The sequence below is a fragment of the Ictalurus punctatus genome, chromosome 16, assembly GCF_001660625.3.
Source record: "Ictalurus punctatus breed USDA103 chromosome 16, Coco_2.0, whole genome shotgun sequence".
Classification (NCBI taxonomy): domain Eukaryota; kingdom Metazoa; phylum Chordata; class Actinopteri; order Siluriformes; family Ictaluridae; genus Ictalurus; species Ictalurus punctatus.
Window position 1 is genome coordinate 8,117,501 of NC_030431.2, and position 10,000 is coordinate 8,127,500.

Sequence of the window (10,000 nt, forward strand, 5' to 3'; positions counted from 1 at the left end):
GTTGCCAGCAGTTTAGACATTAATGGCTATGTGTTGAGTTATTTTGTGGGGACAGCAAATTTACACTGTGATACAAGCTGTTCACTCACTACTTTACATTGTAGCAAAGTGTCATTTCTTCAGTGTTGTCACATGAAAAGATATAATCAAATATTTACAAAAATGTGAGGGGTGTACTCACTTTTGTGAGATACTGTATATGTATATCTTATATATAATTAAACTAATACTTTCATGTGTGAGATTATATAAGTATTTATGCATTATTTTTTATGGATGCACATAACACTGATATTTAATAATAAAATCTCACTTTCATCTTACTCGCTGCCTGTAGGCATATTGGTTTAAATGTGTTTACTTTGATCGTAGTGTTTTAATTTGACATTACATATCTTGTACTCCTGCTATTTATCACCGCTTCTACACTGTGAGTGAAGAGCAGCCCGGCCTTGTTACAATAGATCGCTCTCATTATAACAAATGACAGAATTTACACTGCAAGCATGCAAATACAGCATTAAATGACAAACTTGAATTAAACTAAACCTTATTTTTAGCAACTCGCTCCAATTTCCCAACCCCTTGCACAGTGAAGCATTGGATATAAACATAGGTTTTCTGGGTATTCTGCTAAAGCTAGCGGTGTTGTATTACATGTGTTTGACGTCGTGCCTTTGAGTAAGAAGCGGGTTATACTTCCAGTTAGTAAAAAAATTGTTAATGTTTCAATTGAAACAGTACTGCCCTTCTAAAATTCATACACTAGATGGTAGAGTACCTGGTGCATAGTGTTAGTGTATAGTACGTCATTTGAGACAACTTTGGTTTGTACTCTGATACGTGTTTTCGGAACAGAAGTAACGCAATGAGTAAATGTGCCCCCTGCCGTGCGCAGACCAACTAACCGATAATGAGATTCGTTAACCACGATTTTCATAATCGATTATTATCGTTTTTATCGATTATTTGTTGCTGCTCTACAAAATATTATATTTGGTCAATTATTTATTGAGGAAAATGATCCAATATAACATATTTGTGAGTGGCAAAAGTATGTGAACCTCTAGGAACAGTTAATTTTAAGTTTAACTTGGAGGCAGGTGTTTTCAGTCAATGGGGTGACAATCAGGTGAGAGTGAGTGCGTGCCTTAGTTTATTTTAAGAACAGGAATCTATGAAAGTCTGATGCTAAATAAATAAATGAATGACCAAGTATAATATTTTTTGTCTTATTTGTTTAATTGGATTCTCGTTATCTACTTTCAGGTGTGAAAATGTGATATTTGAGGTCATATTTATATAGAAAATTCACAAATTTTCAAGACCACTGTATAGGAATTCTGCTTAACATGACTCATAAAATTGAACCACAGCCATTTGGGACATGGTGAGAAATAAATATTGTTAAATTTTACTTTTTGACCTCTGGTTAGGCATAATGTTGGCATGATCTTTTAAAGTGGACTGGTAGCTCAGTGCTTAAGATGTCTGTCTACTGATTGGAAGTTAATCTTGGCCATGTTCATTATATTTATTTTCCTCCTTTATTTGGTTGTTCACCTTTTTTATTTATTTCTTTATTTTTTTTAGTATTATCTATTTACTTTTTTTTTTTTTTGCTTGCTTGAGAATGTGTTGAGGCCTAAAAATTTGTTATAACATCCTGGTCTGGTAGGATGGAGAGCTTCCCAGCTGTGGCCACTCGTGTGTTGGAGGAGTTCCAGGCCCTGCTCCAGCATAGCCCCTCTCCTCTGGGAAGTACGCGAATGCTTCAGATCTTCACAGTCAACATGTTCACCATCTACTATGCTCAGACCAGAGGTATGTGAACACCATAACCACTCTACTCGCATCAGCTGATATTTTATTGCTTACTCAAGTGTTCCTGTTTCTCCACTTTCTGTGTCGGTATGTCTTTCTCAGATAAAGGGCAGGGAGAGGCCCGTTCAGTATTGGAAGAACAGTCTACTTCTCTGGGTTTGGCCATGTTTGGGCTGCTGGTGCAGCGTTGCACTGAACTTCTTAAAGAAACACCTGCAGGTGACTGGTGATCATACATTCTAAAAATTCCACTTAATAATCGAATCAACATTCAAACGGTATCCGCTCAAAATCTTAATCAGAATGACCTGATCCATTTTCATTCAATAGTCCATATTAAGTACCTAAGCATAAAAAAACTTTCAGAGAGTAATATTGCTTTCAGAAAGATCCTGCCAGCAAGATTTGCTTAAAGTTCTGGCTTAAAGTACAAGAAAAATAAAGTCAGAAAATTCTTCCATAAATTCAGTGTGTATGTGTGTGTAAAGTGGTGATTTATGGCAGAGGCAGACTGTAGTAACTATTTTGTCTGCGTGTGTCAGAGCCTATTCCACTGGAGGAGGTTAATGAAGTGGAGCCCATGGTGCGAGTGTCCGCCTTTCCGACTGACCTGCGTGAGCTCCTTCCCAGTGTTAAAGTCTGGTCTGACTGGATGTTGGGCCACCCAGACCAGTGGAACCCTCCTCCGTGCAGTTTTCAGTGAGTGTGTTGCACACCCGTACAGGCACATCATTTATTCAATATATTGAAAAATTCAACACAAAATGTTTTCACAGACATCGTGCCAGCTTACATAAAACAGAGACAGACAGCATTTAAACTTGTTTTTTAGATAAGCAGTCTCATTTGGTAACCCGTGATTTAGATCTCTAGTGTGAGCTAAACTTATACGCATTCCCTGTCTTCTTCTGTGCAAAGGCACCCTTACACATCAGCAGTTTCTGCATGCTTTGTGTTCATTATAGTACTGCATCAGAACGATGCAAGGTTTGCAGTCAGATCAAAGAATATATATATCTGACTGCCTACACAGGTTCACAGTAAATTCTGCTCCACACCAACTTCATCTCTGTCTGTGCAGTAAGTTTGAGTCGTTTATAACCTGCATTTAGACATGACAAACCAGATTCACTTTGGTTTTACGTTAGCATAAGCTCAAACATTTTTGTGGGCAGAGGTTTATATCATTTCACCTGATTTGGTAATGAGAAGTGAGTTAAAAAAAACAACTGTTGTCAACTAAATGGACTTCTTGTGGTTTTCCGCCAAAATAAAGCCACAAAGTCTTGCGCATAAAAGTGAATTAAGTCAGAAATATATTAGTATTGTTACATTACTATTTCTACCCAAAATATTTTTTTAATTATTATTATTAATAAAGTATTATTCAGTGCAGTAATATTACAAAATAGCAAAGGATTTTCTTTTAGAATTTCTTATTTACAAAAATGTATGTACATTTTTAACACTACTTGTTACATTACTCTGCCATTAAATTACAACCGCAATTCCAAAAAAGTTGGGGTGCTGTGTAAAATGTAAATAAATGTATTTAAAAACAGATTGTGATGATTTGCAAATCTCATAAACTCATATTCACAATCGAACATAGAAAACATATCAAATGTTTAAACTGAGTAAATGCCCATTTTAAGAAAAAAAAAAAAAAGGTAATTTTGAAGTTGGGACAGGGCAACAAAAGGCTGGAAAAGTAAGTGTTACTAAAAAGAAACAGCTGGAGGAACATTATGCAATTAATTATGTTAATTGGCAGCAGGTGACATGGCTATATGGTGCGACCATTTCACTCACATTTGCGACTGAAAAGTAGTTTGTGCGACTAAATATTTAGTCGCACCGGTACGAGTGACCTGTTTGGAGTTGTATAATACAATCGGAATAAAAACTACAGGAAGTCCAAAATATATCTACACCGTGCAACAGTTACTTTCACACTGCTTTTCATCACCTCAGTCAACCGAACAAGTGTGGAAATACTGCAGAGAAGCTATTATGATGAAAAGATTAACACTGTACATCATCTGCTTCAACTTCCCGATCTCACAAACTGGCATCTTTTATTGATCCCGCAAAATCACCTGAACCCGTGACTGTGACCTGCTCGTGTAGACACAGTGGTGTCTGGTGGGGTAAATTAATAGTACTACTAATGCTACAAGGTGGGTTTTATTCAGACTTCTTTATTAAATAATTCCTCACCAGTCATAATCAAGATTAGCAACTGTTCAGTCTGTAAACATATAGTACACTGCCGCTCTCCTTCACCAACTCTAATAGAGAGCGCATTCACTTCATTTAAACTCACGGTTGCTAGATATCACTAGAAAAGTCAACTCCAGTTTCCATGTTTTAATTTAATACCCCCAAAACACAATATTATCAGCAGACATGGCAACACTGTACTGGGGGAACCCATCTAAAAGGAAAAACTAATAAACAAACAAAAATAAAACTACAAAATGTAAAGACAGAAAATGTGGTTAGTTATAAATAAATCATTTAATATAAAATAAATATTATAATAACTTCATAAAATATAAATAAAATGAGAAATTAAATAATGTTTAATTACTATGGGTTGCATTTAATATCAGTTTGTCATTAAGCTTAGTAAGCTATTTTCTTGGGAGGCTATTAGCCTTTTTCCTAATATGAATCATTTTTCTGTTGGTCTTCTTAAAATTAGGTCTCTTTATTGTTTAAGATATTTAAAAATAAATATTTTATGCTGTTTATTTATCAATTAACCAACAGTATTTCTCATTGCTATTATTTTAACTGAGTTAACAGTGACCATGAGCAGAGAGCTTACATTTAACTGTTTATGATGAAAGCTTAAACAAAAAAACATTGGTATCTGGATCGGTATCGGTCGTAAAAATCCTGATTGGTGCATCCCTAATGAATACCATTAAACTAAAGCGCTTTGCATTTGGTGTGTAAATGAACTCACCCAATCGCACCCTATATGAGATTATTCAGATATATACACAATATACGCAGAGCGGTTTGAGACTTGGCTCCAGCCCAGAACAATGACCGTGGGAAATGTCTAATAGTGTAGTGTGAGGAATTAGCCCGGGGAAGGGCGGCGTACAGACCCACAGGAGGCAGAAGAACGTTCACAAACGGTGGTTTATTGGTGCAAGGGTGAAGTGAGTGGGTTGTGAGGGGATGAGTGCGGGGCTTGTGGAGGCGTGACTGCTGGTGTAGCCTACTCGTGGCGGAGGCGGGATTCCCGAGACGGGGGCGAGGGTTTTCCCGGGCCGACGTCCTCCGTAGGTGGGACTCTCACCACCCGGCAATCTCGTCCGCGCTTGCACTTTTTGTGGAGAGAGAGAGAGAGAGATTAGCGTGGGGCGTGAGGTTACCGTCGTGCTCGGTAATTGCGAGTCGCTATGCCGCTGGAAAACACGCACGGAGTCCGTCTTGTCGCTACGGTATTCTCTCCTCTCGTACGGCCGGAAGCGCGCCCTTTTATCCTCCTCCGCCGTCGCCTGAGTGGTGGAATCTCTCCGTTGGGTCCCCCAATCGCTGGCCGGTGTCGCGTCAGTCCTTCGGTCCTCCCGGCTGGCGGAATGTTCGGCACGAAGCTGCCCACGTCGTGCCGGTGCGGCAGTTGGAGAAGGAGCGATTTCCTTCTTGTGTGCGCCGGCTCTCTGCCCGTCGCGACATGTAGCTTTAAATATATTTAAGAGGAGCAGATTTCAAACACTGAACATTGAGGTTTATTGTATTTGTTCACAAGGTGGAACAGGTTAACGGTTGTTTTTTGTATACAATCTGTAAAATTAACTGAACATGTTACATTTAGTTTATCAGAAGTTAAATTAATGTGTCATGGCTCACACTATGTTACTAAATTCTGTCATAATTGACCAGCTCAAGTTTTCTCATGCCTACTTGTGTGTTATACACACAGGTGTGTTGTGTTGTGGCACGTTAATGTTACCATCTCTAAAAATAATCAAAACAAAAAACCTAAACTTCAACCATGCTCCAAAATTTTTGACTGTGCTCCTAAATGTTTGTAATCAGGAGCACAAGTGCTCCTAAAAGAAATTGTTACTGTAGAGCCCTGAGTCGGTAACATGATTGGGTATAAAAGGAGTATCTTAGAGAGGCAGAGTCTCTCAGAAGTAAAGATGGGATGGAATCTGGATGGAAGCATATGTTGCTCTAAAACAGGTTGCTCTAAAACCTTTCAGCATTGATGGTGTCTTTCCAGATGTGCAAGCTGCCCATTCCATAGGCATTAACACACCCCCATACCATCAGAGATGCAGGCTTTTGAACTGAGCAGAGATGAAAAGCAGATGGTCTCTCTCCTCTTTAGTTTAGAGGATGCGGCATCTATGGTTTCCAAAATTTCAAATTCTGGAGGTGTTTCTGAGCCCATGCAGTGATTTCCATTACAGAAGACTGAAGATCACACGTATGCAATATTGATTTTCACCCTCGTCCCTTGCGCACAGATATTTCTCCAGATTCTCTGAATCTTTTGATATGTACTGTAGATGAGAGATTGATAATCTTTGCAATTTTATGTTGAGGAACATTATTCTGAAATTGTTCCAGAAATTGTGGATGCAGTTTTTTGCAGATTAATGAACCTTAGCAACTGATTAACTGCCCATCTTTACTTCTGAAAGATTCTGCCGCTCTGAGATACTCTTTACCTTATTTTGTTTCTTAAAATGGTACATTTACTCAGTTTAAACATTTTGATGTTTTCTATGTTCTGTTGTGAATAACATGGGTTTGAGATTTGCAAATCATTGCATTGTTTCTTTTTATTTACATTTATTTACATTTTACACAATGTCCCAACTTTTTTGGGATTGTACAACAAAACTAGTAATAATAAACTTTATTTTATAAGGCGCCTTTAAAAGCACCTTCTCAAAGCACAAAATAATCAGTACACAGCATTTGGAAGAGGATTCCAGTGGCAACCTGTGAAGCTCTGGTGAACTCCATACCCAAGAGTGTTAAGGCAGTGCTGGAAAATAATGGTGGCCACACAAAATATTGATACTTTGGGCCCAATTTAGACATTTTCATTTAGGGGTGTACTCACTTTTGTTGTCAGTGGTTTAGACATTAATGGCTGTGTGTTGAGTTATTTTGAGGGGACAGTAAATTTACACTGTTACACAAGCTGTACACTCACTACTTTACATTGTAGCAAAGTGTCATTTCTTCAGTGTTGTCACATGAAAAGATATAATCAAATATTTACAAAAATGTGAGGGGTGTACTCACTTTTGTGAGATACTGTATATATTATTTTGTTAATGAATATTAAAGAATGTGTATGTGTTATGATATATGAAGATTGTTATTATAGATATTGTGATTTATGAAAAGTTATTATTGTTATACTTACATGGGGGAGTCCATGTTGGTGGAGCTTCCAGATTAAAAGCCAGGCCTGTGCATTTGTGTGGGAGTGGGTTGGAGTTGTACTGCGAGTATAATGTATTTTCCTGTGTGGAAGGAGTTACCAGCCAAGTGCTATAGTGTGTATATATTTTTCCATAGTTTTCCACCATTTTCCCATTTCCCCTATTTTGTCTGTTTATTTTTTTGGGCCTTCACATGGATGTATATATTTTTGTGCCCATTTGGTGGACTGTAAATAGGAGCACTGTCAATAAAACACCTTTGCACAAAAGTGCTATTGCGGCCTTGCCATCAATTCTCTTGTGCGGGACCATTTATCCCTCATGCCTCGTCACAGTCTCCCATATATCTCTAGAATTTTACCCTGCTATAGTTTACTTAAACCCAGAAATGGATGTATATGCATGAACACAATCCCTTATAGCTGATGTATCGTGTAACATGATTGAAGTGACGTTCAGGTCTTAAAATTTTTTGGAAATGTCTTGAATATGGTATTAAAAAGTATTAAATTTGAAGTGTAGATACCTGCAGATACCCTGATGGAGGTGTGCATGTGAGCCCGTCACTGGTCCTCTGCATGCTACACTTACACACAACCCCTCTCTCTGGGTCTTGGCACAAATATTTTTTAACACATAAGTATAAACCATCATTTACCAGATTAACATCTAACCACTTGTACTTGCTTAACTTGAAGATTTCATATTTGCATATATTGTGAATATGACCCTTGAAAATATGCATACAACTCAAACTGAGTAGGCTATGTCATGGCTGTGGGCAGTACATTTGTGGACTTTCTTTTCAGTAGGGTCATGTTTTCTATGGAATAGATAGCTAATGGTTACAGGCACTGTTAAATGGAATTGCATCGCAAGCATTTTTAAAACATTTAATTAATTGAAACTACTAACATGAACAAAAGTAAAGGTCTCATTTAATAACCTTATTAAAGAGCTCTTCTTATTTGAAAGAAATAGTTTACTAGAGCCGAAGATGGGTCATAAAGATACAGGTGGTGGAGGCTGTTCATTTTGACGTGTTGCACAAAAATCAGGGAAGAATAAAAAAAAAATTTACAGTAAAAATAATGATTTGCAACAACCGCAACAGTGTGTTATTGTGGATATTTGATAATTGTATAAGCTGTTGACAGTCAATTTATATTAGCACTTGCCTATAAGACACTTTTAATTGTTCCCACACATACAGAGGTTGCAGAACAAACTAGGCATCCATGTGTATTGTGTGAAAATGTATTATTTATGACAAATCTATTGTGTGTGATAATGGATCTGTATGATTTGTGATAAATCAGTAGAGGGTGTGCAATTCTTCTATATTTGTGTGTTCAGTGGCAGTCCTGATGTGTGGCAGTGCCTGGCAGAGCTGTGTAATTCTTTGGCATCTGTGTACCATGGTGAGATTCCACTCTTCAAGGCAGATGCTGATGGAGAGAGTGATGAGTTACGACTACTGGTGCTGGATGAGGACAGGATGCTGGCCGGATTTGTCCCCTTGCTGGCTGCTCCGCAAGAGCCGTGTTATATTGAGCCCCAATCGGATACCGTGAGTCTGACCTGCTTGTAGAACACTGTAGCACCAGTAGCTTCATGTTTATTATTAGCACTTTTCCACCATGCCCAGGTATCTGATCTGAATTTGGTTACCCTTCTTGCCTGTGCAAGTTGAGCTAAAAATCGTGCACACTACAGGTGGAGGAAATAACTATTTGTGTGATGCATTGCAATTAGAGCTGCAACAACTTATTGATAAAATCGATAATAACGGATTATGAAAATTGTTGTTAAATGAATCTCATTATCGATTAGTCTGTCTGTGCGTGACACGGGGTGCGTTTACTCACTGCATTACTTCTGTTTCGAAAATGACTTTCTTCAGTTTACTGTTTATGTCGACGTTACCTTTTATTCCCAACATGACCCCAGGCACCATCAGATGGAGACGAAATCGTCAAGTGACTGAGGAAGAAAGTCCTCTAAGGCAGGGGTTCCCAAACTTTTCCAGGGCAAGGCCCCCAAAATGGCATTAACATTTGACCGAGGCCCCCCCTTTTGCAAGATATCTTTAAAACACATTAAATATACAGACTTCTGAATATTTTTTTAATAATTACATCTTACATTTTTTCATTACATTAGGAATTGATTGTGTGTGTGGTTGTTTGAGAGTGAGAAAGAGAAAACACACTAGTGGGAGAGATAGGCTTGGTGGCTCTGACCAAATTGTTGAGGCCCCCTTGGCGGCCCCCACGTTGAAAACCACTGCTCTAAGGCAGGGGCGCATTTTATATTAAACACAGCGGAGATCAAACAGTGCTGCACGAGCACAAACTTATGTTTATATCCAAACTGCTCAACTGTGTGTAAGGGGCAGGGGAAACTGGTGCATATTGCTCAAAAGGTTTAGTTTAATTTAAGTTTATTGTCATAATATGCTGTATTTGCTTGTTTGCAGTGTAAAGTCTGTTGTTTGTTATAACGGAAACGATTTATTAGTAACTAGGTTACGTTGCTCCTCTCGTGCGTTGTAGACACGGTGATGCATAGTGGGAGCGCGAGTAAGATCTGTAATGTCTAATTAAAACACTATGATCAAAAGTAAACAGAAGTAAAATAATGTGTAGAAGCAGTGAGTAACAGAAACCACAAGGTCAGTGAAAGTGACTTTTTATTATTAATTTAGGACTATAGTTTAATTCAGTGTTTCTTGTGCATCTATAACA

The 10,000-nt window shown here is 38.1% G+C and overlaps 1 protein-coding gene across 5 annotated transcripts in view; it reads left to right on the top strand.

The window, feature by feature from the left end:
* smg6 (SMG6 nonsense mediated mRNA decay factor) overlaps window positions 1–10,000 on the top strand; it is a 55,943-nt gene that overhangs the window by 13,303 nt on the left and 32,640 nt on the right. For all 5 annotated transcript variants that reach the window (XM_053686615.1, XM_017488995.3, XM_017488996.3 and 2 more), the window contains 4 exons: window positions 1,679–1,824; window positions 1,927–2,043; window positions 2,367–2,523; window positions 8,610–8,823. In XM_053686615.1, coding sequence (XP_053542590.1) covers window positions 1,679–1,824; window positions 1,927–2,043; window positions 2,367–2,523; window positions 8,610–8,823 — 634 coding nt within the window. The remainder of the gene's footprint in view (window positions 1–1,678; window positions 1,825–1,926; window positions 2,044–2,366; window positions 2,524–8,609; window positions 8,824–10,000) is intronic.